The sequence below is a fragment of the Wickerhamomyces anomalus genome (assembly GCF_001661255.1).
Source record: "Wickerhamomyces anomalus NRRL Y-366-8 unplaced genomic scaffold WICANscaffold_6, whole genome shotgun sequence".
Classification (NCBI taxonomy): Eukaryota; Fungi; Ascomycota; class Saccharomycetes; order Phaffomycetales; family Wickerhamomycetaceae; genus Hansenula; species Hansenula anomala.
Genome location: NW_017567115.1, coordinates 630,131 through 645,373, shown reverse-complemented (window position 1 = coordinate 645,373; position 15,243 = coordinate 630,131). Strand labels below are relative to the sequence as shown.

Genomic DNA, 15,243 nt, shown 5'->3' with positions numbered 1-15,243 from the left:
ATTCTAAGGCATATCAGTCATGAATTCTAGAGTATCTAGTGATTGTTTTAATCTGAAGAGTCATTATTGGTACCAATTAGTTTGGTTAGTAGATGATTGAAAGGTACAATTTCATCAAGTAAACCTCAAAATCACCAAACCATACGGTCTTCTCCAGAATAAGTGCTTGGGTATTAGCTCTTGTACGTCTTGACTACACTGGTTTAATACTTTACTCAAGGTTCTTATGCAAAAAGATGAAGGTACAAATGTTCTTCAGCTGTTGGACGTTAACATTTGTCCCAAGGTAACATCATTACATTCGTTCATAATCAATGTAATATATTGAGATTCTAGATTCTAGATCTATACAAAAAGTTCAAAAGTGGATCAATTAAAAACACCACAATCAATAATCCTCACAAGGCAATGAGAAATTGATAAACATACGCTGATGTGGATACCAAATAGCATCCCATAAAGCACCACGAGAATTTCTATTAATTGAATTGATTTCATCAGTCTCATCAACATCACTTCTATATTTTTTTGGAGGTCCTTTAAACTTGACAACATTTTTAGGTTGTGGTAATTCTATTTTGGTGATTTCAAATTGTAATCCAGAATGTCCATATTCTAAAATAATTGGAATATTTGGTGGTAAATGAGGAACAAAATCAACTGTTTGGAAAACCCTTGAATAAGATGGAATTGGTAAATCACCACCTTTCTCAACAATACTAGCAGCTTTCCCAGTTTCGAAAATATCATCAACCCATTTATTAAAATTTGGATTACCAACCCTTAGTGAACCATAAGTGATTAAAAAAGAACCATACCCTTGAGCTCTAAACTCAGCACCTGTTAATAAAGCATATCCACCACCTAATGAATGTCCAGTAATTGTTAATTCATAACCTTGGTCCAAGAATGGCTTTGCAGTATCAAAGACCCTATTAATAAATTTCATAAATGCAACATATAATCCACAATGAACAAAACAATCTTTACAAACTTTTTGACCTCCACTTTTCCTCAAGATCTTTCTTGATAATTCATCATGATCTTTAATATTTTCAAAATCTTCAAATTTTAAATTATTTTGTAAAACTGGAACATAAGGACATTGGAAAGCTAAGACATCTGTAAGTTTATCACCATCAGTCATCGTACCTCTAAAGATACTATAGATCTTTTTCTTTTCATGATCAACAGTCAAATATGAATATCCACTAATCTCATTCTGTGTTTCATCAGGATTGAAAATTGCTTCAATAGTTGTTGTTGTTTGATTACGACAAAATGTTAAACCAGGACAGGCATCTTCCAGGGGACCTGGTTGGAAAGTAGATTCAACTGAACAGTATGAAGCCTTGCAATAATATGCAGTATCAACTAACTGATCATAAACCGAATCACTAAATCCTAAAACTTCAGTAATGACAAACACTAATGGGATAATAACACCAATAAACATCTTTGATGGATACTAGACTGGATTGTACAGCTTGCAAGACCATCATTTTAACCAGTATTTATAGTCAAATAGTTCAAATCAGCGGAGTTTCCCTCGTATTGGTGAATAGGACCCTTGATGAATTCTTGGTGTATACTAATCTCGTACTTTAGCGAAAAAAGAACATTTGGTCAAGTCCCTTGGTGATTGGGTTCAGCTTTGGTAAACCTTATTCAAGATGATGAGTACTAACAAGATAGCAGACAGACCAGTGGCCTCTTTGATTGAGCATTTTGGTTGTAACTTTGAAGTGATAATTAATGCTGGCTTTTGGTGTGATAATTTCGCGAAAATTGCAAACTTCTAGTGTGAGAGGTTTGAAAGACACCTTTTTATAGCACTTTACCATAACAGATTTAATTATGTAAAACAACACAGATTGGGTTTAACCTGTACTGAATATCATTTATTTGACAAAATCAAAGCTTTTAAATAAGCAGGGCGTATTATAATGGGCTCTAAACTGTGCATGCTTTGTCAGCATTCATTCAAATATTATGTAAACAGCTTTGTTTATTATGTAAGCTGTGTGGGTCAGATTTTCTCTGCCCCGTTGTTTTCATTCTACGACGCTGCTCAGATTGAACTTTGACACTTGATAAAACATGTATTGAAAGCGTTATAGATGGACCAGCAAAGCAATAAGATAGCCTAGAATTATATCTATTCATCAGAACAGGTATTGGAGAACTCAATAAACATATGAAGGTGTGGATATCCCGAATCATCATCAATATCATCATCTCTGATGGTTTCTTCATTCAATATAGCTTCATCATCTGCAGAACTTGAAGAAGGTCCACCAAATTTGACAACACTTTTTGGATGTGGCAATAAAATTTTTGTTATTTCAAATTGTAATCCTGCATGTTGATATTCAAGCAAAATTGGGATAGATGGTGGTAAAGAAGGTGCAAAATCTGCTGTTTGGAAGACTCTAGAGTATGAAGGATATGGTAAATCACCACCAGCTTGGACAATTTCAAGAGCTTGTTCATTTGCAAATATTTGATCAACCCATTTGCTAAATTTTGGATTACCAACTTTTAAAGATCCATAAGTTAAAACTAATGGGTTGTAACCTTGGGTTTTGAATTCAACACCAGTTAATAAGGCATAAATACCACCAAGTGAATAACCATCAACAATCAAATTATAGTGTTGATCTAAATATGGAGTTGCGGAATCATAAATTTCTTGAATAAACTTCATGAATTCGAGATATGTCCCACAATGAACATAACAACCTTCACAAACAGTGTCATTCCCACTTTTTTCCAAAATTGCATTTTTTAACCTAGTTGAATCATTTTTGAATTCAGCAAAATCATCATATTTAAACCCATGTTTGATAACAGATGCATAAGGACATTGCGCAAAGCCTAATAATGTTAAATAATCACCCTCGGTATGAGCACCTCTGAAAACACTGTGGACTTTTTTATCAACATCATCAACACTTAGGTATGAAAATCCACTAATTCTATCATCTGTGTCATTTGGGTTAAAGATGGATTATAATGTTGTGTCTGTTTGGTTGAGACAGAAGTCAACTAATGGACAAGCTTGATCTAATGGAGTCCCTGGCTCAAAAGTTGATTGGGATGAGCAATAGGCAAGTGTACAATAATGAGCATTTTCCACTAATAAATCATACACTGAATCACTGAATGCCGTGACATGGATAAATAAAATTGATAAGTAAATGATAATATCAGATTTCATATTGAGGTTTTAGTTGGGCGTGTCTGATATAATGAAGATGGAAGTGGGAAAGCAATATGGAGGTTTTAAGGGTCTTTATATACACAATTCAAGAGAGATCATTTGATGCTTTGGGCCCAGTACTAATTGATGGTGCTGCTTTAACTTTTAGGAGAAGGTTTTGAACCTTATTATAGTTAAAGTATCAATAAAGCATTAGTACATTGAGTCCAGCTTTCTGAGACAATTGCAATATTGAGATCAACGGTGTATAACCACAGAATTCCATGTTGTTGATGACAAGAGGCACGTTGAACTATCTGCATTCAAACTGGCAGGTTGCTTGCGTAGTAATTGGTTTGTCTTGATCAAACCCCATATTAAATATCAGATCAAAGATTTCGCTTTTGATATTCACTTTTCTTGTACGCATCATCTAAGAACAATGATCAAGTTAAAGACCAAGCATTAAAGTGCTGAGAGGCAAGGGATATAAATTGTCAAGCTACTGTGAAGGTTAGATCAATGCCTGATCGTATAATTATATTAAATATTCACACTCTAATGCTATTATAGATTATGGGCGTGTTCACCCTGTCGGTAATTGGCGGAGATAATGCGGTTTCAGACTCTATAACGTACAATGATACAAAAGTTCAAATCAAAGCAATTGTTAGAACTTACAGCTAATTATAGGGATGGGTCCTCATGGCGAAGAGTTCATTAAAAGACTTCTAAGTTGTAGTACATCTTCCGGATCCATAATGTTCGATAGACAAGTGTCAAGAGATCTCGTCCATCTCATTCTCATCATGACGACATATTAAATCAGGTTCAAGATCTGTTGCCTCAAAATTGATCAAAAACAAACACCTGAAATTTGATCCCATCACATTCAAACGTTAATTAGTAAACGAAGGCGCAACTCAGTCTACAACTATCATGTCATAAATCTCATTGATCATTCTGAGTACTATTTAGCACCAGCTCTCAATAATTTTAAATCTTCATCTATCATCTCAGACGTTAATTCATCTGGTGAAACATAATGCTTCATAATCTTATTCATAGCAGCATTATTATCTCTATACCCTTCTCTATCTCTTGCTTCTCTGACTGCTCTTGAACTGGTAGTTGTTCTACCGTTATTTCCACCATTTTGATCTTTTTTACTATCAGTATCTGAATTGACTGGCGTCGATATTGTTAAATTGATCTTTGTACGTGTTTCATCATTTGTCACTAACTGAAATTCATCATTTGTTAATATTGGAGCAAAACCTTCAATAATAGATGACATTATTGTGTTGTTTAATTTCGATTTTGCACTTTGAGGCTTCTTAATTTTCGATTTTCTTGATGGACGACCTGGACCTCTTTTAATCACCACAGCAGAGTTTGTTGACGTGAATCCAGTATCTGTTTCGGAGCTGTCTTGAGTTTGTGGATCTTGAAGTTCTTGTGGAATCGTTAGATGATCATGATCACTTTCTGTTGCTAATGCTTCATTATCAGGTTGAGGAAAGGATTCTAATTGATGTGGTTGTGGTTCTTGTCGAAATCCAGTGTAAAATTTCTCTGCACGTGTAGAGCTGATATCTGTATACTCTCTGTCAAGATTGTTTAACAGGTTTTTTTGCTTTATAAAGAATTGTTTCAACCTCTCAAGTTTATCAATTAACAACTCATTAGTTGATCTGTAGATTTCATTTGACTGCTTATAATAATTCTTCAAATTCTCATTTCTTCTATACCTTCTCCAATTTTTCAATCTTGTCAATTCAAAATCACGTTTCTCCACGAGATCTTGTTCCTGCTCAAAAAACTCATCATCATTGTATAATTCAGCAACTTCAGTATTTGGGTTCTTTGGTCTTGATAATAAGTCCAATTTTTTCTGCAGATGTAACCTCTGGTTATGATAAATAGCATCTCTATTTTGTTCTTTGAACTTGTACAATTCACTGTAATTTTCAAACATTTCCACTCGTCTCTTTTCACGATTATTACCATTAGCAAAAATTATATCAGCGTTTGAATGTTTAGTGTTTGGAGCGCCTAACACAACCTCATTTTCATTACCCAAAATTCTATGGTTATCCACGTCTCTAGGTTTTTCATCATCTTTATCATCTCTTGCATCACTCTCTATAGGAACTAGAGTTTTATCTTGATTGGTGGTAACACGGTGTATGAACACTCTTTGGAATGCTTGGGTCTTCTTCACTTGTGGTGCTGGCTGTGGTGGAGCATTCGCTTTATCTTTGAGTGTACTCAAAAGTAGAGCTCCTTGAGCTATCTCACTTTCTTGATCCTGTTGAGAAGGTGCTTGTTGAGGAAACATGCTGTTGTAATTGTAGTTATTATACTGAGGTGGATAATAGCCGTATTGTTGTTGTTGCTGCTGCTGCTGTTGTTGTTGAATATTGTTTGGAAGATAGTATGTCTGCGACATGTCATTCGAAGTACGGCTTCTTTTCTTTGGAGGCATCTTTGACGGATTGATATTGATGAGCAGTAATAACGAACCAAAAGAAGTAGTTGGTGATGTTTCGGTGTTTTTTTGAGCTCAAGATCTTCGCGAACTCGCAATATAAAAAACGCATTCGCGAACAGCCAAAGTTTCAGCATCCAGAAAATCAAAGGAGTCAAAAAAACAACAACACGTCGTTAACCAACAACAACAACAACACCGTCAACAACATCATCAACAGCAATCACAATGGCTAAGCCTAAAGCATCTCCTGCTAAAAGTGATCTTGAACATCCTTCCATTGAGTCATACAAACCAGGTCAATTGGTACTATCAAAGGCAAGAAACTATCCTCCTTGGCCAGCGGTCGTAAGTGAACTCAACAACAAACAAATAAGAAAATATTTACTAACTAACCCGTTTAGGTTATCCCTCTAGCATACTGTCCTAAAGATGTCAAAAAAAAGTTTAAAAGGGATGCCATTCTTGTCAAATATCTAAATGATCCAACTTGGTATTGGAATAGTTACAAAACAATCTCCCCTTTGACTAGAGAAATGCTTCAAGACTTTAGAGCAGAATCCAAAGCTGGGACTCATATGAGCTCTGATGACCCTGTTATGGAAAAGGCATTCAGTGATGCTGTTGCTTACCAGGCTTTGAACTCTAAAGCTTTGGAGAAATTGCTAAGGGAAAATAATCTTTTGTCCAAAGATGAAGAATATATTGAATATGAGAGTTGGCTTGAAGAAAAGAAAAAACCGGAAACTGTTAAAAAATCTGGTAGAAAGAGCTCGGTGGCAATGAGTAAAGAGTCTACAGAGGAACCACCAAGGAAGAAGAAGGTAAAGCAACCCACACCAGAGAAGAAGAAACCAACGTTCGAAGAATTAGCAAATAGAGCCGTTTGGTTCAGATCTAAACTACAAAGAGGATTAATACAAAGAAGAACAGACCCAACAGAAGCTGAATTGTCAAGTATTTCTAATGTTTTCAAAGATTTGGAGAATTTTAGTGATTCGATAAATTCAGATTTATTAAAAGTTTCAAAAATTCACAAGGTGCTGAAAGCTATAACAAGGGTAGAAACTTTGAAGAGACCTGATGATTACAAGTTCCATGATAGAAGTATTGACCTAATTCTTAAGTGGGAACCATATATTGCAGAGCTAAAGAGTGAAAAATCTAATGGTGATTTGAACGATACTCCAAATTCAACATTTGAAGTTCATGATCATAGTAGTAGTCCTAAAAAAGAAAATGGTGACAAGAAAGAGATTTTGAAAGAGGAAGGGAATGGAAATGAAGCTGAAAAAACATTACCAAAAGGTGAGGTCAAGGAGGAATCAACAGATAAGTCTAAAGAGACTAAGGAGGACTCAAAACAGCAAATAAATGAGAAGTCAAAAGAAGAAGTTAAGGAAGAATCCAATGAATTAGCTAAAGAAGCTTTGAATGAACAAGAGGAGAAGAAGGAAGGTGGTGAAGCTATTGCAGAAACAGATGGTAATGAATCTAATAAACCAGTGGAATCTGGGGCTTAGATGGAATTTTAATATTTAATGTTTTTTCCAATAGATTTTGAAGCAGACCAAACCAACTTGAATAATTTCAATAATCTACACTCTAATTTGACAACAATAGTCCCCTATAAATAGTTGGTCTCTACGTTTGTTTTATTCGTATGCCCATTTTAATTCATATTCAACCCTTGCTAGTTGAGTTTTATTGGTTTATGAAGTATATTCACTACTAATTCGTAGTTGTTGGTCAATGCTGATTATTGTCAATGTAATTAATTCAAAGCATATTCCAATTTATAGTTTCAGTATACCGTTGATTATAAGGCTTGGCTATACTGCTCCCCAGTATTAAGTACAATCATGATCTCGATTCGATTCATATCCATTCCGCAAATTATGGATGTACAGTAAGCCTATAACTCTAATCAATTAGTAAAACGTACCTCTATATGGATTTCAGCCTCCACCGTAATCAACTTTGCCCATCTGTATAACCAGCGCCAAATTACGACTTATAACTAAAGTTGCTACTTTTCCTTGCAGCATCTCAAAGTTTAGTCGATCAATATCGCTAATGTTATTGTTCATTGTTCTAGGTTTTATCAGTTAGACGTTTTTCTCTTTGACAGCCACTCAGCCTCCAAACTTCATATAATATTGGGAATATTAGAATACTGGAATCAAACACCAAACAAGCATTTAATCCGGCAACTGACTAGACACAAGATATACAAATCAGCATCTATAGTTTTCAGCCTTCTTGATGACAAATTAACAGTAGTATCTGAGATTGAGTGAGGTTGTGTTCTTGATAGTAGTTGACCTCCAATATTATTTACGAGAAGTGATCATTAATATCTGTACACCAAGCTCTTCAAAGAAGACCCATACAGTCCCTAGCTCAAGCCAGAAGCCCAAGAAAGTACCACATCAACATCAACCAGCTCCTTGCTCCAAAGTCTCTTCATCTCTAGTTTTTCAATGCTTTCTCAGCTCAACGTTTATTGTTCTTTTGAGACGTCTGTCAAACCGCCATGTGCAACAAGGTTTTGTTGTGGCCCTTGCGAAATTCCAAATTAATTTGTGGGACAAGAAACTTGAATCATGAAAAGAAATCCATCATCAATCACCACAATCTACAAAGCCCAACTCCCCCATATAAAAAGCCATCGTTTGTGCTTCCGATTTGAATATTTAAAGGGAAGTTTTCCTTGCTTCAAAGCACAAAGAACTTGTCAAGCAGATATTATTGATAGAAAGGAGAAGTCGAGACAGAAGTTCCCATATTCTTCGTTATCGCTACATTTTTTAGTGCTATTTAAATACCCGAAATCCATTCAGCTGAACATCCATCAACAAAACCAACATGTCAACGCAAAACAATAACACATCTGCCACATCCCAGCCTTCATCCATCTTATTCTTCATCGCAGTGGCGATCGGGGTCGTTATCGCTTTGGTTTTCATCTTCTTTTCAATGAGATATTATGTCCGTACAAGGTTAGGGATCTATGCCACTGCTAGATTAACAACAACCTCAAACAATGGTGGAATAGTATTGCTGACTGGTGATTTCCCCATGCACAGCTTCAATGGATATTCAGGTGATCTACCTAATCAGTTGAGAAGAAGGAATAGAAGAAGAAAATATTTGAAGAAAAGAAGATTGACTGAGGAGGAAGTTGATCATTTATTCCCTGTTAGAACTTATCAAGATTGGCTAGACGGTGGTGCTGAGAGAGATGCTGATCAGCGTGAAATCCATGTTATGTTGAAAGAGGAAAATGATGATGAAGTTGTTGAGCAACAACAAGACGAACAAACACCAGAACCTCAAAATCAAACTCAAGACGGCTCAACTGCCGATGGTAGAACAATAACAGCAACTGACACTATAGCTACTAGTGATACACCAGCTATTAAGGTCAATACCCCTGATCATGACACCGGATCAACATACCATGATGCTCTAGATCAACCAGAACAAGTGGATTTAGGAACTCCTTATGAACCTCATTATGATTCAGGAACATGTGCCATCTGTATAGATACATTTGAACCTGAAGATCCAGTTCGTGGGTTAATCTGTGGCCATGTTTTCCATCAAGAATGTTTAGATCCGTGGCTTACAAAGAGAAAAGCATGTTGTCCAATGTGTAAACGTGATTATTACCTCAAGGATGAATCTGATGAACAACAAGCTCAAGGTAATGGTGCAGAACCTGAAAATCAAATTGATGATTTAGATTCCATCAATCAATTCACTGAACTGCAATACACTACATTGAATGAACGTGTTACAGAGATCTTGAATAGACACCCAGATCTTGAACAAATCGCCACTGAAAAAATCAAAAAATATTTGAAGTTCAAATGGAGAGTATTTTGGCTTATCATGGGGATTTCCAAGTCAGATTTAGTTAATTCTGCTATTGTCAATGAAGATCAAAGATTAAGAGAAGAAGATCCGACTTATGATGTGATTAATGCTAATGAAGTTATTAATAATGGTAATAACGATGGCAATGCTAATGAAGCTAATAATAATGATGATAATAATGAAGGTAATCGTGATGGTGCTGGTGTCCAAACAGTTGAAAACTCTCAAGAAATTAGAGATCGTGTTGAAAGAATGGTTTAATGTGTATAATGGGTTAAGTTTTTTGTTGTTACTTTTGAAGTTTAGTATTGTAAGATATGAATAAAAATATGATAGCTAATAATCGACAGTCTATACACTAGCTAATGTGATCCATAATCACTGTCAGGGGAAAGGGCATCTTCAATATCTAAAAGTTTGCTATCGTCCAAAGCAAATAAATTGTTTAATTGATTGTCATGGACTTCAGAACCTTCAATAGCATTATTGAAGTCGATAATTCGAGCGTTATCATTTATATCCTCAATAATATCACACAGTGACAAATCACAATGCGCAATATTTCAGCTGTGTAGTTCCTCTATTTCATCTTGCAATTGACTCAGATGTTTTGCTTCCAAATCACCATCACTTTTTATATATTCAAAAGCGATATAGAAACCATAAAATGAGCTAAGGTATTCCCCTGAAACCATTGACCCATATGAAATCATTTTTGGAAAGTTGATTTCTCTTTTAGTCATTGTTGAATCCGAATGGACACTGTTGTTGGGAATTGATATAGTTTGGTTTATCTTCACTTCACTTTCATAATCATCTGAAAGAATGTCATCAATAAAAGCCTCATCAGTACGGAAGTAGTCACTGTATCTTTCTATGTCATTTCGCAAGAAATATACCGATTTTAGATGGTTTATGCTGTAAAGCTCCAAAAAAATATCATAGTCATCTTCAGCTTCACCTTCACCTTGAAAATTGATCGATATGTCCTTATTTCGATTCATAAGAATCTGTTCAAATGTGGTTCGCTTCAAGAGAATGATTTGTGTTAACTTTTCAAAGCTATCTTGAATGACCTTATAATCTTTGAAACCAGTTGGAAAATTTAGGGTAATATTTTCTCCCCCAGTTGATGAGCTTGCCACGGCCGAAGCAGAATTTGAACAGGTTCCATTAGTGTATTGTTTATCAATTTGTTTATTGCAGCTTTTGGTTAGTTCCATGTCATTCACTATCTTTTTCAGCTTTTCTGCCGAAGCATCTACCAATTCCTCAGCTGTATATCTGGCACCTTTACTCATGATGTGTTCCATCTTCTCTTTTCCTCCTTTTGAATTTGAGCCACATAATAACTTCTTTTTGGACAGAAATAGTAACAGGCCAAACAAGTGACTGGTAGTAATATCGTTTGGATTGAAGAGTGGTCTGTGCTTTTCATCAATCCCATTGAATGTCATAAATTTGTACACTTTTTGTTTGAAGCAGACCTTATCATGACCACAGTCTCTCTCACTATTATCTATAGCACAGTCATCAACTATGAAAAAGAAGAAGCATATTCCGTCAGTGATACATCCGTAATCCATTCCTAGAAAGTCACAATATTTCATCGACTGACGAAAAATATCACTTATTTCCATATCCTTTTCAAATTGAATTGGTTTCCCGATTGTATCTAGAAAGACAAAGGGCCTTTCGACATCTATAACAAGTTCAACTTCAGGTTCTTGTGAATTCTCATCATCTGCTAAATTTAAATTATATCCACGATATGTGCTAGGAGTAGTATTAATGAATGAAAAATCTGGAGTGATAAGTTCAACATTACTCCTCAATCTTATATCAGATGAACGCTCTGGTTTTGATATTCTTGCAAACGAAAAATGCCCACAACATTCAAGAGCATTTTTATTGCTTGTAGTGTCATAATCCCGAATCATCTCGAAGAATTCTGTTATTGGCGCAATTATTTGGCGTCTTAATAAGTCTTCTATGGCTGCTTTATTTGTTTGCCTACCAATTTTATATCCATCTTTAATATTCTTCAAAGATTCGGAAATGCAGCGTATAACTATTCTGTCTGGAATATTTTTTATCACTTCACTTATGTAGCGTTCCATATCTTCTGTTTTCTTCTGCACAAAACTTTTGGGAATATCAGTAGTAATGGGATGTATTGATTTGATATCGGCCATTGTTTTTGATTTACTTGATCTGGATGCTGTTCTGTTGTTGCGTGGTATTGATCTTGAGCTTGATATAGATGAACTATTAGAGCCACTAGCAGCGCCGGAAATTTCATTGGAATGAGAAGTCCCTGGAATTGACAAAACCGTATGTAACGGTGGCAACACAAAAAGGATCTTGTAAATGTGAGGAATCACTGATTTATACTGACTCCTCATCTCTGGATTCATTGAAAATGCTATTATAAAATTTATAAGCAGATCATATGTGTAATAATTAATTCTGACGGGCGTCACTTCACCAATTTGGAAGAATCTGTAGAATTTGATTTCATTCACCGGTTTTATAATCTCGCTTGTCATTGAAATGAAAAGAACTCTACCCTCTTCTGAACTTCTGTCGTAATCGTCAGCCTCCCTATCATCGACAAATGGCGAAAAGTCAATGGTAATTTCGTCATCTAAATTCTCATTTGGTGTGATTTGTGATTCTAGTGATTCTCTTAAAGAGAGCTCTATCTCTCCAATCAATTGAGAGCTCATTGGGAATAATGTGAGGTTTGTAGCACACAAGTAATTATTAACAAAGAAATCTATGAGAAGGCAAAAATGATCATTTTTGATTTGACCCTAGAAAAGTATTCGCGAGTATTAGCGAGAATATTAGTTAATTATTGTCACGTCGAATATGGCTGAAATAAAACTATGATTTGAGATCATTTCATTGTCGGAATACAAAGAAAACGGTACAGATAGTTGATAACTCAATTACATTTTTGATTCCATAAAAAGATCTATTTTACATAAACAAAATTATATTCGAATCCAACCTTGAGAACTCATAACTGATAGATTTCATTGTTCCAATCGTTTTGAACCTTCCGGCCTTTTTAATTCTTACCAACAACTTCCCACTCACCTTCTTCACCGCCACTAATATTCAATTTTGAGGTCGCGTTTTCCAAATCTGTGACAGCAGCTTCTTTCTTTGGTTCATCTTCTTTTTTTTCTGTAGCTTCTTCTTCATCTTCATCATCTTCATTGGCTAAAACAGAAAATGCAGATTTAACAACAGCTGGTTTACTAGAAGCTTCTTCCTCTTTAGCAGCAGCAGTTTGTTGTTGTTGTCTTCTACCACCGGTTGGTTGACCACCACGAGTCCAAACATCAACCTCATCAGCAGCAGTTTTCTTATTATATTTGTTACTCTGGCTTTGACTATTACTGTTATTTCTTGATGATCTTGAAGAATTGGTGTTTCCACTAGTTGATCTAGCAGCTCCCCAGTCTAATTCTGGTTCTTCTTTCTTTGGTCTTCTTTCTGGTCTTGGAGCAGGAGCTGCTGCACCTCTTGCTGACCCCCAATCTAAAGCTGGTTCTTCACGACGTGGTTTTCTTTCTCTTGGTTCACCTCTTGGCTCATTGCCTTCAAAACCTTTTGGTTCGCCTCTTGGGCCTGTTCTAGCTGCACCCCAATCCAAGTTTGGTTCTTCTCTTCTTGGTCTTCTTTCTGGTCTATCTGATCTTGGAGCAGCTGAGCCTCTAGCTGAACCCCAGTCTAAATCTGGGTCTTCTCTTCTTGGTCTTCTTTCACCTCTGAAGTCATCATCCCTTGGTGGTAATGGACCAGATCTAGCTGCACCCCAATCTAAGTCAGCATCACCACCGAATCCACCTCTTGATCTACCGAATCCTTCTTTTTCTGGAGCAGCAACGTTGACATAAACACGACGACCAAGCATTTCTGTACCTGATAATTCCAAAGCTTTAACTAATTGATCTCTTTCTTCGAAATTAACGAAGGCAAAACCTTTCACTCTTGAACTATCATTGAAATCTCTTGGAACAACTAATTTAGAAGTAGCACCTTGACCGACAACACCTTCTAGCCATTCGGTAACGATTTCTTCATTAGCATCCCATGGTAAGTTGTTTATTCTTGCACGATATGGTGGAGCATCAGGAACTGGATATTCAACATGATCTCTTCTTTCAGATCCACCAAATGCTGGATCATTAAAGTTTGGACCAGGGATTCCTGAATCGGTTTTATGAGATTGAACTGGAATTGAAATAGAACTGAAATCAACATCATCATCAGCCCATGAGCTTCCTCCGAATGTATCATCTGATAAGAAGGACGCTAAGTCCATTTTCTTCCCTTTTGGTGCTATTCAAATTCAATCATGTTAGTTCCTTGATCATTTTAATGGTCTATACCACTCTGTCATGAATACTTACGCATTTTTCAGTGTAATATGTTCTTTCAATCTCCTCTAGGTAATAAGACCAATGTCTAATTTAATAAAAAGCACAATTGAAAGTGTCAAACAATTAACGTAGATTTTATCTATGCCTATTCATTTTACACTAATTTTTCCAATAAAAATTTTCTGTTGTTGAGAAAAAATTAGTTCGCGAAAATATTACGTAATTTTATTGATGAGATTATGTCAGTTCAAATGTAGAGTTTTTGCTGGAAGAAGCGGTTTTAAAAAGTGTTATAAGCTTTTTGCATAGAATTTGGCATTCAACATCCTCCACAATTGACTTATATATTCAAATTCAACGTTCTGGCTACTTGGTCGATCTAAATATTCAACAAAAGAAATTATTCAGGGTCTCACCTGCTTAAAAACTGCTCTGAGCTTACATTTAATCTTCAATCGGTTGTTTACATTTGCCTACAAGCCGTGTTTTTAAAAGACAATCAGCATTCAGACAACAGCAAAGCATTGTTTTTTTTTCAGTCAATTCTTCAACTGATATATTGATGATAAACTGAGGGCTGCTATGAGGGTTGATCCTACACAAGTGGTTAAGGCAATACAGTCTTCACGTCTGATACAATTCCTTATTATTATTGTGTTTAGCGCAATACTAATCCGAGTCTTGATATGCAGCTTATTTGGTGTTTCTGTGAGGTCTATAAACCCATTCCTTTTGAAAATATCAAGGTTAGCAATCAACACAGAGAAAATCAGCGTCAAAATACGAGCTATAAGGTTCAACTTTTCAATATTTTCCAAAACAAAATTCTCTATTATTTTAGAAGATGTTGACATAAAGGTAAAGTCACATAATAGTGGTCATGAAGAACAAGACTTGGAGAATCAAATTAAAGAGCTAAAGCATCAAGACCCCAAAGATTTGGATCCTGATAATCCTTTCCACATTTTCCCCCAAAATTGGTTTTTGAAGAAAGCGCTCCAAATGTATCTATTGTACTTCAGATTTGTTGGGTTTAAGTTTATCAACCTTTCAATTGATATTGAAAGTTTAGGAATGGTGCTGAGTAATGAAAATGTCATTACTGAAGTTTCATTGAAGCATCGTCACCCAAGGTCTAAGTTTTCAGCAACTTTAAGATTTTTCCATCAAGCAATTAATGATATAGAAATCTTTGATGCGTTCACAATGGAAGTTGGAGGCCAGCTGAATTTCAATAATGGTGAAATATCTAGATTAAATCTAGGCGTTGA

The 15,243-nt window shown here is 35.6% G+C and overlaps 7 protein-coding genes across 7 annotated transcripts; 2 read left to right on the top strand and 5 right to left on the bottom strand.

The window, feature by feature from the left end:
- Nucleotides 1–388: 388 nt before the first annotated feature.
- On the bottom strand, nucleotides 389–1,456 carry WICANDRAFT_64985 (lipase family protein; the record flags this gene model as incomplete). Its single annotated transcript, XM_019183844.1, has 1 exon — nucleotides 389–1,456. One exon carries the CDS (start codon nucleotides 1,454–1,456, stop codon nucleotides 389–391), a length of 1,068 nt encoding a protein of 355 aa, XP_019036846.1.
- A 702-nt stretch (nucleotides 1,457–2,158) lies between these two features.
- WICANDRAFT_70724 (lipase family protein) lies at nucleotides 2,159–3,482 on the bottom strand (the record flags this gene model as incomplete). Its single annotated transcript, XM_019184213.1, has 2 exons — nucleotides 3,040–3,482; nucleotides 2,159–2,985 (listed from the first exon to the last, which is right to left on the bottom strand). Exons 1-2 carry the CDS (start codon nucleotides 3,218–3,220, stop codon nucleotides 2,159–2,161), a joined length of 1,008 nt encoding a protein of 335 aa, XP_019036845.1. The 5' UTR covers nucleotides 3,221–3,482.
- A 690-nt stretch (nucleotides 3,483–4,172) lies between these two features.
- Nucleotides 4,173–5,690, bottom strand: WICANDRAFT_64983 (uncharacterized protein; the record flags this gene model as incomplete). Its single annotated transcript, XM_019183843.1, has 1 exon — nucleotides 4,173–5,690. One exon carries the CDS (start codon nucleotides 5,688–5,690, stop codon nucleotides 4,173–4,175), a length of 1,518 nt encoding a protein of 505 aa, XP_019036844.1.
- A 212-nt stretch (nucleotides 5,691–5,902) lies between these two features.
- Nucleotides 5,903–7,393, top strand: PDP3 (Pdp3p). Its single transcript, XM_019186554.1, has 2 exons — nucleotides 5,903–6,041; nucleotides 6,098–7,393. The coding sequence occupies exon 2, from the start codon at nucleotides 6,230–6,232 to the stop codon at nucleotides 7,214–7,216; it is 987 nt and encodes a 328-aa protein (XP_019036843.1). The 5' UTR covers nucleotides 5,903–6,041; nucleotides 6,098–6,229; the 3' UTR covers nucleotides 7,217–7,393.
- Nucleotides 7,394–8,104: 711 nt separating this feature from the next.
- Nucleotides 8,105–10,142, top strand: WICANDRAFT_70722 (E3 ubiquitin-protein ligase RNF103). The gene has a single exon (XM_019184212.1). The coding sequence runs from the start codon at nucleotides 8,562–8,564 to the stop codon at nucleotides 9,834–9,836; it is 1,275 nt and encodes a 424-aa protein (XP_019036842.1). The 5' UTR covers nucleotides 8,105–8,561; the 3' UTR covers nucleotides 9,837–10,142.
- Nucleotides 10,143–11,239: 1,097 nt separating this feature from the next.
- On the bottom strand, nucleotides 11,240–11,798 carry WICANDRAFT_97027 (uncharacterized protein; the record flags this gene model as incomplete). The annotated part of the gene is made up of 1 exon (XM_019186553.1): nucleotides 11,240–11,798. A coding segment is annotated over exon 1 (442 nt), but the record flags the coding sequence as incomplete, so codon positions are not given.
- An 853-nt stretch (nucleotides 11,799–12,651) lies between these two features.
- On the bottom strand, nucleotides 12,652–13,914 carry TIF3 (Tif3p; the record flags this gene model as incomplete). The annotated part of the gene is made up of 1 exon (XM_019185942.1): nucleotides 12,652–13,914. One exon carries the CDS (start codon nucleotides 13,912–13,914, stop codon nucleotides 12,652–12,654), a length of 1,263 nt encoding a protein of 420 aa, XP_019036840.1.
- Nucleotides 13,915–15,243: the final 1,329 nt, after the last annotated feature.

Excerpts from the sequence above, each read along its gene's own strand:
- WICANDRAFT_70722 (XM_019184212.1), top strand. The coding sequence starts at position 8,562 with ATGTCAACGCAAAACAATAACACATCTGCCACATCCCAGCCTTCATCC.
- PDP3 (XM_019186554.1), top strand. The coding sequence starts at position 6,230 with ATGCTTCAAGACTTTAGAGCAGAATCCAAAGCTGGGACTCATATGAGC.